Source organism: Mustela lutreola, chromosome 11 (assembly GCF_030435805.1).
Source record: "Mustela lutreola isolate mMusLut2 chromosome 11, mMusLut2.pri, whole genome shotgun sequence".
NCBI classification, from domain to species: Eukaryota; Metazoa; Chordata; class Mammalia; order Carnivora; family Mustelidae; genus Mustela; species Mustela lutreola.
The window spans coordinates 84,301,973-84,319,744 of record NC_081300.1 but is presented as its reverse complement, the minus strand read 5'-3'; the positions used below and the strand labels follow the sequence as shown (position 1 = coordinate 84,319,744).

At 51.0% G+C, this 17,772-nt stretch overlaps 1 protein-coding gene across 3 annotated transcripts in view; it reads left to right on the top strand.

Moving 5' to 3' along the window:
- Positions 1 to 17,772, top strand: part of WSCD2 (WSC domain containing 2) — a 116,688-nt gene that overhangs the window by 60,341 nt on the left and 38,575 nt on the right. For 2 of the 3 annotated variants that reach the window (XM_059139665.1, XM_059139666.1), the window contains exons 2-3: positions 4,229 to 5,129; positions 15,684 to 15,798. In XM_059139665.1, coding sequence (XP_058995648.1) covers positions 4,751 to 5,129; positions 15,684 to 15,798 — 494 coding nt within the window. In that variant the 5' untranslated portion in view covers positions 4,229 to 4,750. The remainder of the gene's footprint in view (positions 1 to 4,228; positions 5,130 to 15,683; positions 15,799 to 17,772) is intronic. The other variant, XM_059139667.1, reaches the window with a different exon arrangement.

Genomic DNA, 17,772 nt, shown 5'->3' with positions numbered 1-17,772 from the left:
GGGCGGGTGCCCTCAAGTCAAGTTCACAGGGCTAGAGAGAGAGAGGGAGTGCCCCCTGCCTAGGCTCATGGGTTTCCAGCGGGATCTGCCTGCCCCCCAAATCTGGAGAGGCAGCTCTACACACCCCCCAGGGGAGGGAGCTGTGGGCAGCTGAACCTCCCATTTTCCTTCCCTGCAGGGCAGCTCTGCCCCGCCAGTCATTTTCTTGGCAGCTTGGCACCAGAGGTTCATTCGGTGCTAAAAATAGGCTGTGTTTAGACACTCTGAGACTCCAGCTGGAAACACGAGCTGCAGTAACCAAGTGCTGCCGTTCTTGCAAAGGCAGCCACTTGCCCTCCCCCTTGTGGAAACTCACACTGGCCCCGGGGAAGGAAGGCAGGGTAGGCATGAGGTCATCCACCACATTCAGTAGATGGGGAAACTGAGGCTCAGAGTGTGCTCATGCAGAACAGAGACGGATCGAGCCTAAGAGCTCATGGCGAGCACTAGCTCCAGCCCTTGGTGGGCTGTCCCATTAGGCCTTTCCGGGACCCCAAGAAGAAAACTCTATGGTTGACCCCTTTCAGAAAAAGAAAATCGCAACTCAACAGAGGTGAGGGTACGTGCCCAGGTCTCACGCCTGTAAGCAACAGGAGAGAATGCTGACAGGGTTGTGGTTTCCAACACATAATGGGCCAATGAAGACCGAGATGTGAGGCCCCCACGTACCCCCTGCCTGGGGTTGTAGATGTGTTGTCTGTGTGCTGGGGAGGACCGTCCCCTGCCTTACGGGATTGCTGGGAGGAAGGAGTTCGTTCAAATGTGTTGCAAAGCCTTTGAAGACAGTGTCCAGCGTGTAGCAGGTGTTCCACAAATGGCATTCGTTTCATGTCCCCATTCCCTTTGGGGTCAGAATTTCTGTCTGGTGAGAGAGACAGAGAGAGGGAAAGACAGAGCAACCTGGGGATGGGGGAGTGACAGAGGGTCATGAGAGGCAGAGAAGTCTTCCGGGTTCCCTTGGGGAGGTGAGACTGTGGCTCAGTGGGGGGCTCTGAACCCCAGGACCACCCAGAGCTGAGAAACGGAAGACACTGTCTCCACAGAGTCCTGAACATTGTTCTCTGAGGCTCTCCAGTGTCTGGTGACAGGGTTTAGGTTTAAGCCCCCAGGGGAGGTCATTCCCCTGACTCTTTTCACTCATGTCCTGTACGTCTTGGGGACTGCCTGTGCTCCAGATGTTGGGGCTCACTTGGAGAGAGAACAGACAGGATGCTACCACCTCTGTGGAGAGCCCAGCTTCCGGGGTGCCCTCCCTCTCAGCCCTGGCAGGTGTGTGGGTGGCTCAAGTCAGCCCCACACAGCCCCAGCCCCCTGGAAGGAGTCCCCCTCCTCACAGTCCCTTCCCGGCTGGGCCACCTTCACTCCCCACATCACCAGTGCCTCCATCTCTTTTTGTTCCCTGCCAGCTTCTAATGAGCTCATTATCCTCTTAAAACCCATTTGGCACCCACTTAGAGAAAAGATGTGTTGAAATAGAAAAGAACGAGAAGGGAACAACAAAAAAGGACTAGACCCAGAAATATCTTCAGAGAGACAAAAAGCCACAGGGAACACAACAGCCAGAATCTCTGTCGTCTCCACAGCAGCAAATGTGCTGCCGAGGCAAACGCCTTTGAAGGCAGCTCCCACGTGCCCTTACGAGGAGCGAGGAGCGGGGCGGGGACGTGCTTCCCTGGAGCGCCCATGCCAGGCCCTTGGCAACGTCTTTAAATGCAGTCCTGCCAGCTGTGTATCTTTGGGGAGGTGTCAAGATTCTTATGCCCACTTCACAGGCCGGGCTTTTCAGCCGGTGAGAACAGGTGTCTTGACCCATGTCATGCCACAGGTGGGTGGAAGAGGCAGGTTCTGAACCCAGGTCAGTTCACCTCCAGAGCCCAGGCTCTTGCCTGTCTGCTTCGGGAAGGGCTGGTGTTCCACCTGCCCATCCCCATGCTGGCTGCTGGCTGGGTCTCATCCTGGCCCAGCTGCAGAAACATCTGGCCCGTGTGTGATCTGTGCGGAATACCATGGGTCATCCCCCACTGCCTGGGGGCTGGAGGCTTTCAGGTTGATTAAGAAATCGGTCTTTCTAGATTGTTGGTGTGACCACGAAATTTCACTGACTCCCCACGCAAGCCATTAGAACCCCAACCAGACTCTTGCACTTGCCTTCAAGGCTTGCTGTGTCTGTGTGGCCCTGGATAGATTCCTTAATCTCTCTGAGCCTCACTTATCTCCTCTGTGAAACGGCTACTATTCTCTCTCCTAGGATTGGTGTGGGGATTGAGTCAGAGTCCATACGTGTTCAGAGCAATGTCTGCACATAACAAGTGCCCAGGAGACATTAGCTATTCATGTTATTGCTGTTGCTTGTCTTCTACGTACCTCTCCAGCAGGATTTATCACTATCTAGTACAGCCGTTTGGGGTGATGGTTGATTCGGTTGTTGTCCCCCTCAGTAGACTCTGAATTCTCTGAAAGCGGGACCCTGGACGATTTATTCCCAAGCACACACAGTAGGCGAGCAACACACGTGTTTGAATGAGTGAGGAACAGGCAGGTGGCCGGATGGGGGGAGAGCTGTGTAAATGAATGGGGTGCTGTAGTTCAGATGGATGGAGACACAAATGGGGGGTGGGTGGATGGACTGAGTTGTGGGCGATGGATGGATGGATGGATGGATGGAATGATGGATGGATTAAAGGATGATGGGCAGATAGATGGATCAATGGATAAACAGGTAGTTTGATTCCACAAAAGCATGGATTTGGGGCTGTTTTGTTTCTTGATCTATTCCAAGTGCTTTGAACAATCACTGATGCCCAGTACGTGCTTAGTACTTCGTCCCGGAATGAATAGGATGGCATAGGGAGGACTGATGGAATCTACTTCGAACCACAGTTAAACTCCCATGTTGCTCTGAACTGGAGAGGAGCGGTTACCCCTCTGATCTTCCATTGGCGGCCAGTTAATCCTGGACATTGGCCAAGATGGTCCCAAGGCCCCCTGCTGGTGAGAATATGAAATCGCATTGGCCAAAAGGCATATTCTGTTTCCTAATTTATATTCTGTTTTCCTCTTGACTAATGATCCTTAACGTTTACTCATAAAGCAGTGCCCTCAGCCCTCTGTGCCCATCACCATTTTCTGAGGGCACCTTGTTATACCTGTAGGTTTCCCCTTCTATCAAATTCTGGTTGGAGAGGTCCAGAATCTTAATACTTGACCAGGCTCTCAGGTGATTATGAATCAGGGGCTCTTGGACCACGCTCTGAGGACCCCCTGTCAAATTAATGAGTCACTGGTCACCGGGAGGCAGTGGAGATGGGCTACTGCCTCAGGGTCTCTCTCCCAATCCCCCCCGGTACCCAGTCTGGGTGGGAAAAAAACCAAGTCATAAAAGCAGTGGTTACGAGCTGTGGTTTTGCCTTTGGACTGTCCTGGGTTGAAGTCCCAGCTCCACCACTCATTGGCTACGTGGCCTCAGTTTCCTAATCTGTAAAGTGAGGAAATGGTTACCTCCCCTAGGACCACTGGGAAGAATGAATGAGTAATACACATAGAGGGCTTGGCACAAAGCTGGGCATACTATAGGTGCTAAATAAATGCAGAGCGAATGACTCTGTTGCTAAATAATCCTGATTGCCTTTTCTTCCTTGGATAGAGGAGAGAGGCTAGGACACTGATCTCTCCTACTCTAGAATGTGAGCCCTATCAAGGAAGGGGCTTGGTCTCTCTGGTTCACAGAGTTATCTCCAGAACTTAGCACAACACCTGTTTTATAGTAGGGGATCACTAAGTATTTCCTTGGTGGGGTGGGAGTGGGGAATGAATTTGATCTGGTTCAGAATCAGCCAGGTCCAGGAGGCAGTTCAGCAAGGACCCCAGGAGGTGTTTTTTGGACCTAAAACAATTCATGGATCCGTATCTATCTGACAAACATATAGGAAATAGGGAGGTGTAAGAACTTGGGCTTGTCCAAGATAAAGCTTGTCCCAAAATATGGGCCCTGTAGGAGTCAAGCCCCCAGATTCCCAGTTTGGTTTGAAGAAAAAGGGAGGGATTCTAGAAGACCTGGTCATGCTGCATGCTTCAGGACATGGTTTCCTCACTTCTCTGGGCCTCTACATCCCCCTTGAGAAGGTTTCAGGGAACCTTTGAGGGTCTCTGTGAGCGAGCTTCTTAAATCTGTGTTCGTGCTGCTTTGCAGGTCACAGCTTCAAGCCTTAATGCTTAAGCTGATGGAAGCCCGCCCGCTTCTGTTTCCATGAGGTGGACACGCTGAGCTTGGCTCCCAGCTGCAGAAGGGACCAGAAAACTGCCCTGAGTGAAATCATCCAGCCCTGACAGGCCTGAGGAGCCGGGAAGAGGCGAGAAGTGAGCTGGCAGATTTCTCCTGCAATTGCTGTGGTCAAAGTTCTTCGGGAACTCTCCGTGACAAAGAACAAGATGTAGGAAAATGGGACCAGCTCCTGGATGTTGTGCCTCTTTTGTGGCCCAGAGAAGCTCGCCTTGACCACAGGAGAGTCCTGTTCTCTTGGTCTCGGCCAAGTGCCAGTCTTGGCCTTCTGCTCTGGTTTTGGCCATCACTTTCACGGAGGAAAGAAGACTGCAGACCCCCAGGGATTCCATCCCTAAGGGAAGCTTGGGAAACGCAGCCCCCTCCTTCCCCTTCCTGAACCCCTGACCTACCAGCTGAACTCCCAGCGAGCCAGTCCGGAATGAGCCTGCTATGGCCAAGCTCTGGTTCAAATTCCAGCGGTATTTCCGCAGGAAGCCCGTGCGTTTCTTTACCTTCTTGGTGCTCTACCTGACGGCCGGGAGCCTGGTCTTCCTGCACTCTGGCTTTGTGGGCCAGCCGGCCGTCTCCCAGAACCAGGCCAGCCCTGCCGCGGGGGTCCCGGCTGAGGGCGCCGAGCTGCCCTTCTTGGGTGACCTGCATCTGGGCAGAGGTTTCCGGGACACAGGCGAAGCCTCCAGCATCGCCCGCCGTTACGGACCCTGGTTCAAGGGCAAGGACGGGAGTGAGAGGACCAAGCTGGGTGACTACGGTGGAGCCTGGAGCCGAGCCCTCAAGGGGAGGATCATCCGGGAGAAGGAGGAGGAACGAGGTAAGGGGTAGACAGAGATGGTGGCCAAGCAGAAGGGAGGGGATTGGAAGAATATACCAAGAGCCACCAGGTCTCAGCATATAATAGGAGCCAGCTGCGATACAGTCACTGCTATCCATGCTGGGGCGGTGCTGTAACCCGCATTTTAGAAGCTCAGAGATTAAGTAACTTGCCCAAGGTCACACAGCTTGTTAACAGCCAAGCATGGATTAGGATCCTGCAACCATTAGAGTTCAAAGCTAACTCTTCCGTCTTGTTAAATAACACATGAGAATGAAGCAGCATCTATTGAGCGCCTACTGTGTTCCTGGGACTTTTCTAAGCCCTCTACGTGTATTAAAGTGTTCCTACGATTCCACATGGATGGTGCTGTTATTCCCATTTTAGGGATGGGGAAACAGGCACCACAAGCCCAGGCCTGTGTAGCTGTTAAGCGGTAGAGCTACTGCTCTACCGCATGCCTCACTGGATCTCTTGGTGATGGCTCCCGGAGGACATCATTGCCCTGGGCACGTGTCCTTGCATTTTCCTAGCCTTTCAGTCAAAAAGGGCTCTTCTTTGTGAGTGCAGTACCTTATCTGATTTCTACCCCACCCCATGGACTTGAGCAAGAACCATGATCCTACAACCAGGTTACACTTTGGGAAACTGAGGCTTGGTGAAGGGGGACCCTTGCCCAAGGCTGGAGAGCAGTAGAGTTAAAATCAAACCCAACTGGTCTGAATGCTTGGTCCCCTGACAGTCTCCCGAAGTGGACCAATGTCTCCCCAGCAGCTGGCTGGCGTGTGGGGGAGGAGCTCGCAACCCCGCCAGTCCGGAGATGAACACAAATGCACGTTTTGGGAGTCCGGACCAGATGGTTTGGGAAGATCCAGCACCAATCAGGACAGAAGGAAATCCTCCCCAGCCTTTGTGTTTCCTGCCACATGTCACACTTCCGCTGTGATTCAGCGCCTAGAAAACCCCTTCTCTCTCTACGGAGGGAAGCAGGATTAGTGGTGGGACTGCCCCGCCCCCATCCCCCGCAAACACGTTCCCCTGCTTCTGTCCCACCCCATACCTGGCTCAGGAGCCAGCCAGGAGACCCCACCATCCCGCCCCAGGGATTTCCTAGAAGCTGCCTCTTCAAGAACACTGCGTTCACAGGGAGGTGAAGGAGAAGGTGGGAGGTGGCAGAACAGATTGGGGGACTTGGATTTGTATTCCACTTCTGTCCCAGCCGGCCATGTGGCTAGGCACATGGCTTTGCCTTCTCATGCTTCAGTTTCGTCATTTGTAAAGTAGGGACAGGAACCCCACCCGCCTGGGCTTTTCCTGAGAGCTCACTGAGACAGTGGTTGTAAAAGCACTTGGCACATAGTGGTTCTTAAAGGTGGCCAGGAAACTCTCGTGGATCTGCCTGGGGGAAGAGACCCCATCCTGTAGGCACGGGAGAGGTATGAGGTGCTGCACTGATGGAGAAATCAGGAAGTGGCTACTCTTTCCTTCTCCACCCACTTGGCTGTATTTCTCCCCAAGTACTCCCAACTCCTTCTGGTAGTTTGCAAGACCCAAAGTTTTTCACAAGCCCACATCTTAGGCTATACTGTTATTCCACTTAGGATAAAGTCCAGAGTCTCCTACTGTGGCCATCTCTCAGATCTCATCTCGTAGCACTCCTACTGTCCCTCTTACCGCCGCACCCCACCGTCCTTCTTCCCTTTCTCTAAATGCACTAAGCCCATTCCTAACGCCTAACGCAGGGTCTTTACATGGCCATTTCCTTCTCTGTGGGATGCTTTTCCTCTGTATCTTTCCATGGCTCTATTCCTCCCTTCCTTTAGGTCCCCAGTCAAACCTCACCTTCTGGTAGAAGCCTTCCTAAGGAAAATAGCCCCACTTTGTACCTGGTCACATCCATACTCCCCGGTTATTTTTGTGACAGCACTACCAACTTACCATCACCCAAAAGCATCCTCTTGATGTCTTTGCTTACTTGTCTGTAGTCTGCCTCCCCTACTAGACTGTCAGCTCCGTGAGGGCAGAGATGTTGCCAGTCCTATTCCCACCATCCCTCCCTACCCCGGGTGGGTGTTTCTGTTCATTCAGCACCTGGGACAGCACCCAGCACAGGCATGGTGCTCAGTACCGACTTGTTGAATGAATGAAAGATCAGATGGACCCGTGAATGAATAATTACCCTTCTGTCTGGAGTGCCTCTGAGGGTCAACTCTACTCTTCCTCCAGCTCTTATCTTCGCTCACCTCCAGGAAATTGTCTGTGATCCCCTGCCAGACTTGATCAAATGCTCCTCCTTCCTCTCTGGTCTTTGTCAGGGCCCTTAGGCGAATGATAATCACCTGTGCTTGTCAAGGTTCCAGACAGAATATGAATTCCTTGTGGTGCAATTGATACAAACAACACTCACAACACCTCCCAGTTGTGAGAATGAACTCACTGCCACTACTACTAGCAGTTATTATCAGTTCTTGAACACCTACATCATGCCAACCACTGTCCGGTTTGTTTTCCGTATGTTAAAGATTTTTAAAAATTTTATGTATTAGAGAGAGAGAGAGAGAAAGAGAGCGTGTAAGAGTTGGGGGAGGGGCAGAGTGAGAGGGAGAAGCAGACTCCCTGCTGAGCAGGAAGCCCAACACAGGGCTTGATCTCAGGACCCCAAGATCACAACCCCAAGCCAAAGGCAAACACTTAAATGAAGGAGCCACCCAGGTGTCCTGTTTTTCACATAATATTTGAATGGAATGTTATATGTAAGATGCTTATCACCTCTCCTAGTTCATAATAATAGGTCACTTAATCGGTGTTGTTACTGTCTATAGTAGAAATAGTAACTACCACCTCTTGAGTGATCATTGTGGTCTAGACCATGTTGTAAGGGCTTCATTGCCTTACTTAATTATCACAACAACTCAGAAAGTTAGAAACCAACTGTTATTCTGTTTCACACATGGGAAAATCTAAAACTCAGAAACCCAGGTCACATGGGTAGACGTGAGGAACTGAGATTTGAAACAAGGTTTATTTCATTCCAGAGCTCTCAAGCCTTTTTCTATACCATGCTAACCCTTCTGCCCCTGGACATCATAGATATTTTATAAAATGTAAAGAGAGAAGAAGAGAAACTAAACAAGGAGCCGGAGCCTAGAGCTCACAGCAGGCAGTCTTCGGAATCAGGCAGCGTTATTAAGAAAACACAAATCCAGCCTGTCCTTGATTAACTTATTCAGAGTTCAGCGAGGAAAGACAACATATTAGATTAACACTAATAAAAACAAGACGCTTCTCTGACCTGACGTGGAACACATTTGGTTTTTCTCTGAAGCTGGCAAGGGCTCTACTTGATGCAGTGATGCGGGACTTGGGCTGTCAAGGATTCAGAGCCCATCCGGGGCTCGGAGGGGAAGGAGGAGCCACTCCAGGACTGGGTTGGGGCATGTCTTACTTCCGGGGTGGGGCTGTCACTTTGGATGTACCACGCCCACCTTGTGTGCTCCTTTAACCTCCCCCAGCCCTGGAAGAGCCTGTGCTCTGAGCTGCCAAGTCAGGGTCCACCTGCCAGTTCTGTAGCTTGCTGACTGTGCAGCTTTGGGCAGGTCTCTCCACCTCTCTGAGCCTCCGTTTCCTCTTGTGGCTAAGAAGTATATAACAGCAGCAGGCTATCCTGCAGATTACCTAAGACGAATCGATTGTGGGCTAAGTGCCAGGCGTGCTTCCAAGCACCTTGTACCTGTTCCATCCCACAATCTTCATAGCAACCCAGCAAGGTGCACGCTGTTGTTAACCCCATCTTAGAGGGAGGAATCAGAGGTACAGAAAGGTTAAGGCAGTTGCCCAAGGTTGTCCAGCAGGAGGAGGGAATAAACTAGTGATGTGAACGCTGCTATTTTGAGTCTTACCTCTGAACCTTGACCATTGTAGCCCCTCACTTCTTGGTATACAGGAAGGGCTCAGCCCAGAGACTGGCACATAGCAAGCACTTAAGGCATAGCAGCTTTTATTATCAATATTATAATTCCACAGGAGAAAACAGAGAAGCATAAAGATGATGGGACTTGCCTAAGGTGACACAGCTAGTCACAGGCAGAGCCTGTGCAGAAAACAAATCCAGTTTGATTTTGAAGCCCAGGCATGAAGAAAGACGGTAGGGAGAATCAATCTGCAATTTTGGAAAGAGCAGCGGGGCACCCATTCCCCATCTCCTCCAGTTGAAGATACAATCTTTGCGGGCTGTTGAGGGTCTAGTCTGTGTCAGGGACGGTGTATCCATACCCTCAGCTTCCCATGAGGCAGCAACTGGAGCCCCTTTCATGGACAAAGAAACTGAAACTCAGAGAGGTTAAGTGACTTAAACAATGTCACACAGCTGTCAAGAAGTGACTCCAACCTGAGTCTGAGCCTAAAGCTCTTATTAACCACTGAATTGTACAATCCCCACCTCACTCCATCCATCCATCCATCTCATAGTTATCACATGCCCCCTATGTCCTCTGCCCAGTAATGTTTGGTGGAGACACAGGAATGATTCAAGAGCAGTTTTCCCTCTGAGGAACAGTCACAGTCCCTGGGGAGGCAGACAGGCAAGTAAAACGAAAAATTTGTATGTTCAAAAAATAACTTGGTCCTGATTATCAAAATCACACGTGCTCATTGTAGAAAACTTAAAATGTGTAGGAAGAGAGAAGAAAATACAGATCAAAAAAAAAAAAAAAGTAAAGAAAAAGAAAATACAGATCATCTGCCTGCAACCACCGTCTATCCTCGGTGTCTTGCCGGTCTCTTTCCTTCCCGTGTGTATTGACAAAGCACATCTTGTATTTAGATATTGTGTCTTGCTTTCCCCCATGCTAACACCTTTTTTTGTGGTCAGAATTCTTCTGTGATGAGCCTAAATAATTTCTGGTTTGAAAAAGGAATGGACAGTGTCTGGAGAATTGTTTAGAACAGCATTAGGGAAGGGTGGGGGCCAGGGGATCTGGCATCCTAAGGGAGGGATCCCGTTCAGCCATTGGAGTGTATCATGACTGCCTTCCTGGAGGAAGAGACTATTGAGCTGAGTCTGTGGTATCTGTAGCCTTTTGACCAAAGTGAAAGATGCATCTCTTGTGCCTGGGTACACAGAAGCCTGGGTACAAGCAGAAAATTTTATTCTCTGCACTAGGAAACACAGACAGCACTGGAGTGGTCATATTGAAGGATGGAGAATTCAGGATGGCAGAGAAAATAACTCCTGAGCCTCTGCTCTGTGCCAAGCCTGGTGCCAAGGCTCAGTGTATAGGTTAATACTACTTACTTTAACAACACCCCTTTGTATTCCTGTTCTAGCACGGCTATAACAGAACAGCAGGAATTAGGTGGTTTAAAGCAACAGAAATGTATTCTCTTGCGGTTCAGGAGGCCAGAAGTTCAAAATCAAGTTGTCAGCAGGGGCGTGCACTCTTTAAGACACCAAGAGAGAACCCGTTCCATGCCTTTCTCCTGGCTTCTGGCATCACCAGCAACCGTTGACAGTCCTTGGCTTGCATCTGCAAAACTCCTGCCTCTGCCTCTTTTCATATGCCTTCGCCTTGTGGCTCTGTGTCCTCAGATGGCCATCTTTTTATAAGGACACCAGTCCTATCGACTGCTGTGCCATCACTTTGATATGCGCTCGTACCTTAATGAATCACATTTGCAATGACCCTGTTTCCAAATAAGGTCACATCCTTAAGTTCTGAGTGTAGGACCTCAGCCTGTCTTTTTTGGGGGGTGGGGGGAGAGGAGTGGAACACAATTCAACCCATCCCCTCCCCCACTTTCTTTTTCCCACTTTCCAGGCAGGGTAATGATATATCCAGGAGCTCAGACTGAAACCCAAATGTGGTTGACCCCACAGCTGGTTTTCTTCCCACACTCTGTAATCCCTCCCGGTTTGTGGAATCTACTCACGGATAGTAAAGAAAAGGAATACAGATCTGTTCGTGTTTAGTTATCCTTTTAACAAATTACCTTTATTGAAGAGAGCAAAATTTCTTGAAAAGGAAGATTAATTGAAGCAAAAGGAAAAAAGGAAAGGAAAGCGGGGAGGGGAACCTACAGTGGGGAGGGCTCTGTTCCAGCTGCCTGCATTCCCCCCGGGCTCCCCACTCCGTGGTGCCCGTGCCGGAGATAAATAGTCCAGCCGGGGCGACTCTGCCGTTTCAGCAATATTTGAACAGATGCAGAGATGAGCTGATAGATGGTGTGAACTCGGCCATTTATCCCTCCTCAAGTTGCCTGTGATTTTGCCTGAGTTTTACACACCTGGCGTCCCCCCTCGTCTTGGACACATCGTGCCACCACAGCAAGATTTGAAGGCAGGGCGCTGGGGAAATTGCTGAGGCGGGTTGGCGGGGGAACCGCCGTGATGAGGTCAGCAGGTGGCTGACGCCGGGGCCGGATGACGGCTGTGCTGACCGGGGGTCCGCGGGGAAAGACGCTCTAGAATCGCCCAGGCCAGGGAGGAAACATTCAGAATTTGTTTCCTAACCCACAGAGTTCAGCCGTTCCATCAGGTCAGAGTGTGTAACACACCCATGTTTCTCCAGGGCATTCATGAGGGACCATGTATCTCCCCCCCACCCCCCACCCCCACCTTGTTTGAGCACCTGTTGTGTGAGACCTTGCAGCCTGATGTCTGGCCGGATGGGAGGGATGGAGAGGAGGTAGCACAGCACTTAAAAGTGCAGGTTTTGGGACAGATGGACATAAGCTCAAATCCCAGCTCTCTTCTAAGGGGTCCTCTCTCTCCCAGCATCGCCAGGGTGGTCTCTCTGTTGGGGACAGAGATGTCCTCCTCCCAGGCCGAGACTCACCATGGTACACATCCAGGGGCATGGAACAGACAGGCCTGGGCATGGGTTTAGTCTGGACCCTCAGAGCTGGGTGGATTCAGGCCCTTTGGCTTGAGTATTAACATGTAAATCAGTGTCACTTTGGGGGCAAGGAACAAAACCCCACCTTGAACCAGCTTAAGCTAAAGAGGAAAATGCATTGTGTCTTGTCACCCAACTGCAGAAGGGACTGGAGTTTTCAAAGGAGTGATGTGTGCCCTGTCTCTCTGTGGCTCTCCTCTCTGCCTGCCTCCATGGGTTTCATCCTCCTAAACAGGCTGACTTTGGTCCCAGGGATCATGTCTCTTGGTTGCTCTGGGTTTACAGACTTGCCAATGTCATTAACCCAAGGGAAACAGATTTCTTTCTCCCAGTTTTGATCTGCAAGAATCCAGAGTCTAGACCATGTGCTCTTCCCTGGAGCAATCAGGCAATCACTGGCTGGTGGGAGGGGCAACATAATTGGCCCTGCCAAGGTCAGGGGCGGGTAGGGTCTATTAGGAGAAAAAAAAAACAGAAGAGGTATTGCTTTGAAGGTGTGAACGATATCATGACAGCCCCCCACCCCCATTCACTCCAAAGTGGACACGTGTATACACACATGTACTCTGACTGTTGTTACTCTGATGATCAAAATTGCATCGAGCACAGATCCACTGTCCCGCATAGAGCAAAATGCCCCTACCTCCACCCTTAGGTGAGACCACCCGAAGCCATAGCACATCTCATTTCAAGCCCAGCAGATCCAGGAGCGTTTGCAATTTTCCCCATCAGGTCTATGTGGCTCTTGGTGACCCTGGACCAATGGAAGCAGATCCTCCCCACAAATAAAACATTTGGAGGACAGACTCGGGCTTAAGTTTTAAGGGTGTAGGAAGTTGAGATAGATGCCGTAGCTTCTAATTCTGTTTAGAAAAGAGGAGAAACAGAAGTAATGTGGTGACGGGTCAGAACAGACACAATATGCCAAAACTCAGACTCGCTTCTAAGGCAGGAAGGTGTCATTGTCATTAGGATCAGCTTCCTCATCTGTAAAATCGGTTAATAAGCATGGGAGGGTGTGAATGTAAAAAAAAATAATGCTAAGCAAAATGAGCCAGAGAAAGACATTCCGTATGATTTCACTCCTATCCGGACTTCCTGAAACAAAACAGATGAGCAAATGGAGGGGAGAAGGAGAGGGAGAAAAACCAGGAAACCCAACTCCTAACTCTAGAGAACAAACTGATGGTGACCAGAAGGGACGTGGGAGGGGGACTGGGGGAAATAGGGGATGGGAGGAAGAGGACACTCACCATGATGAGTGAGTAACGTACAGAGTTATCGAATTGCTGTATAGTGCGCCTGAAACTAATATAACACTATACGCTAACTTACTGCAATGAAAACTTTAAAAATTTTAAACATTCTTTTTTTAGGTTTTATTTGTCAGAGAGAGAGATAGAGAGTGTACAAGCAGGGGAAGCAGTAGACGGAGAAGGAACGTGGGACTCGATCGCAGGACCCTGGGATCATGACCAGAGCCAAAGGCAGATGCTTAACTGACTGAGCCACCCAGGTGCCCCAAAACCTTAACAATTTTTAAACTAAAACGAATGGTCCATAGTAGATAGCATGCGGTAGGTGCTCAATCCATGGCCCCACACACAGTCTTTTGATCTGATAACAAAGAACTCACGCTGTCAAAATAACCTTTTCCCCCTTCCTCTCTCCCTCTTCCTACTCCCCATTTGTCCCATTCCTGTCCCCACGCCTGTCCTATTCCTTCTACAATCCGTCCCGGAACACTATGTCCTCTACCGAACTATTGAGCTGAAGCTCTTCCTCCCAGCTCCGGTGCGAACAGCACCCCAGACCAGGACCCCCTCTGTGACAGGAAAGACACACACCATAGAACAAACATGGGGACGGGAGGGGGCTTCTCCACAACTGTCCCGGTCTGATGGGCCTGCTGCAGGGAAACGATCTTTCTATTCAAGCTGGACTCTTCTTAGCCAACCACATCACCGCTGTCTTAGAAAAGAAATTCAGGGGTGTCTGGGTGGCTCAGTGGGTTAAAGCCTCCGCCTTCAGGTCAGGTCATGATCTCAGGGTCCTGGGATCAAGCCCCGCATCGGGCTCTCTGCTCAGCTGGGAGGCTGCTTCCCCTCCTCTCTCTGCCTACCTGTGATCTCTGTCAAATAAATAACTAAATAAAATCTTAAAAAAAAAAAAGAAAGAAAGAAAGAAAGAAATTCAGAGTGATGAGGACGAGGCCCGTTTCCAGCAGTGCTGACAAATTCTGCACTTAGCAGGCTGGCCCCAAGGGACTCGGCTGCTCAGCAAGAGCCTGTGCCCTCTGCTCAAGCCCATTCTCCACCACGAGCGAGGGGGGGGCCAGCCCACAGCTGAAAGAGAAGCAGGCCTGCCAGGGAAAGTGACCCAGCGACATGTCATCTTGTCCTGTCATCCTCGGTGAGGGCTGGTGGCATCCTCCCGTTACTTGCACATGGACTAGTGGAAAGAGCCATGATCTGGGGCTCCCATAGATACGGACTGAAATCTTTGTCCTGCCACCACTGAGCCTCAAATTTTAGGCCAGCCATTGGACCTTTCTGGGCCTCTGCTGAGTCATCAGAGAGCATGAACCTGCCAGCACTCCCCACTTCACCTGGGTCCTTGCAAGGTTCTCTGGATTCTAGAAATAAGCAGGGGTTCAGGACATGCACCGGGGCCCACCCTGGCTCCACAAGTACCAGCTGTGTTTCCTTGGGCAAGTGACTTCACCCCTCTGGGCCTCCGTTTCCTCTTCTGTATAGCGTGGGAACATTAGCACTTGGAAGATCATCGTAAGGTTTCAGTGAGACTGTCTGTGTAAACCACTTAGCAAAGCACACGTCCCAGTCCCAAGAACATACAGGGAAAGACCATTTTATAAACTGTGAAGTGTGGTCTTGATGTGCAAGAATGACTATTTACCGTGAAGTACAAAAGCACATTGGTTTTCAAACATCATTTAAAATTTTTCTTTGGATGAGAGCACTCACCCTGGCCCACGTGCGGGCACACTGTGAAGTACCTGCAGGCGCTGTGAATGGCAGATCGTGTTGCACTCATTTGACCTTCACGCCTGTTACACTCAAGACACTATGGTAGAAACATTTATGCAGATCGTTCCGTTTTGACCTTACTGGTAGTGTTTTCATCCCCACTGTGAAGAACAATAGACCTTAGAGAGGGACCCTGGCCCAGACTCACTAGGCCACTGCCCGGAAGTAACCGAACTGGGAAGCCTTTGAGGCTGTCCTTTGAGCTTTCCCAGCCCACATGTGCAAGGAAAAGTAAGTATCTCGAGGCAGCTTGCAGAAATGAGAACACGCTATCAGCTGTTTCAGACTCTTCCGAGCTGTCTCCATTTGGGTCTCTGCTTGGTCACTGGAGAATGACCCTGGCTTGGCTCTCTGGGCGTCTACTGGTTGTCGCCAGTGGAGTCCAAGGGCTTGCTCCTTACCCTGGCCGCAGAAGAGTCCCTTCTTCCTGTTTTGGCCTCCGCTGCCCTTCAGGGTCACGGTCTGCCAGCCCACGTGACTTTCAGTCTCTTGTTTCTGCTTTTCTGTTGGGAAGGAGGAACGGACCAGTACCGAGGGCCACCAGTTGCCACTCCTTTGCAAATCCTTTTCGGCTTTGTGCCCAGCCAGATCTGACTTTTCTCTTCTCCCCAAAGCCAAGTACATCGGCTGCTACCTGGATGACACCCAGAGCCGGGCCCTGCGAGGTGTGTCCTTTTTCGACTACAAGAAGATGACCATCTTCCGTTGCCAGGACAACTGCGCAGAACGGTAGGGCCCTGATGTCCCTCGCTCCATTCATTCCAGACTCCCTCCTTCGGCCGTGTTCTTTCCTCTTCCCCAAAAGGCACGGTGGAGGGTGAGCACGTGGTCACCAGGGACGTATGATGCCGGGGGTGGGGGTGTGTGTATGCTGTGCGCCTGCGTGTATGCAAATGAGCCGGACCGTTGGGTTGTTGTTTTTTTTTAAATTATTATTTATTTGACAGACAGAGATCAGAAGTAGGCAGAGAGGCAGGCAGAGAGGAGGAAGAGAGGAGGAAGCAGGCCCCCCGCCGAGCAGAGAGCCCGATGCCGGGCTCGATCCCAGGACCCTGAGATCATGACCCCAGCCGAAGGCAGAGGATTAACCCACTGAGCCACCCAGGCGCCCCCCGACCGTTGGTTTGTGGGAGTTTCTGGTCGCGTAGTTTGACCCCGTGCCTCGGTGTGAGTTTGTGTGTACAGCGTTCGGGTGCGTACAGCGGCCTAGGTTCGGAAGCCTCACGCGCATGCGCCATGATCTTTAAGTAATGGTGGTTGTGTGCGCAGGAGACTTTGTGAATCTGTGTGCAAGGCTCCAAACCTGTGCGCGTGTGCGGGAGAAGCTCACAGATGTGACTCGGTGAGCCGGAGGCTTGTAGGACACCCATGGGACATCTCACACGTAGAAACACACCTGTACCCACAGTGATTTCCAGTTGCAGTAAGTGATGTTCCTGATGGGGACATATACTGAGGGAGGCAGTGGACTTCCCAAAGGTGGAGGAGGTCCCACAGGACTGGCAAGTGGGGATGGGGACCTCAGCTTGTGCCTGGGCCCTGGCATTGCCACCTTAGCCTGGGGGTGACTTGTGAAGGGGCTGCTAGCTTGCCTACCTTCAGACTCTCTCTGGCTAGCTCTAAGGTCACAGATTCTGATGGACCTCAGCTGCATGGCTGTCCTAGAAATGAGCAGGAGGGTGGCTGAGGGACTCCTCCCTTTGTGCTTGATGAGGGTGTCCCTTTATAATCAGCTCCCTGAGCCCAGGGCCCTCTCCATCTTGGGAAAGATGCGGAGCCCTTGAGGATGTACCAAACTGTGGGGAGACAGAGGTGAATTCTGCAGAGTTCATGGCCCCCATGGAGTCATGCCTTGATGGGAAGATAGGCAGGTACACCAAAAAGGGCCTTGTAGCGGGATGAGGGTTCAGATGGCATAAATTGCAGACCGTGGAAATGCAGAAGAGCCCCCAGCCTGCCTCAGCCGTCAGGAAAGACTCAGAGGAGGTGACTACCAAGGTGAGCTTCAGAGTGAGTCAGATGAACTCACGAAATCCGTTTGAGTTCAACAAATATTTATTGCTGCCCGTGTGTGTGTCCGGGTGCTGGAGACACAGCAATGAGTCAGCCACAGCCCTGCCCTCTGGGGGCTCCCCAGCTAGTTGGGAAGACGGAAGCAGGCACAGGCTAGGGGAATAGAAGAGCAGTATGTTATCTGTGCTGGGCATTTGTTCCATGCCAGACACGGTTCTCAGCACTTTGCAAATATTAACTCTTAAACTCCTTCCCCTCCCACAAAATCCCTAAGAGGCTGATGAGGAAACCAGACTATGGGGACATCAAGTATGAGGGGTGCTGGGCTGCATGTGCTACCCAGGCATGTGCTTGCAAAGGCTGAGGGAATGGGGAGCTCAGGAAGTTACAGAGGTGAGATCTTGAACCAGGTTTTGAAGGATGAATAGGAGTTTTCTAGGGAGTAGGACAGAAAGAGCAGCATACTCAAAGACCAGAACTCCTGAAACATCCTCAACACCAAGCCTCCTCAGGTAGGCTGGATGGGGATGCACAGGGAGTCCCAATGGGGAGCTGTCAGGAGAGAGGGGAAGCTGTAGGGCTGGCTGACGCCTGCTGATGTGTGGCCTTGAATGCCATTTGAAGTATCTGGATTGGCCACTGGCAAGGGGGAGCTGCTGGAGGCTGTTAATTGGGGGATTGATTTACATT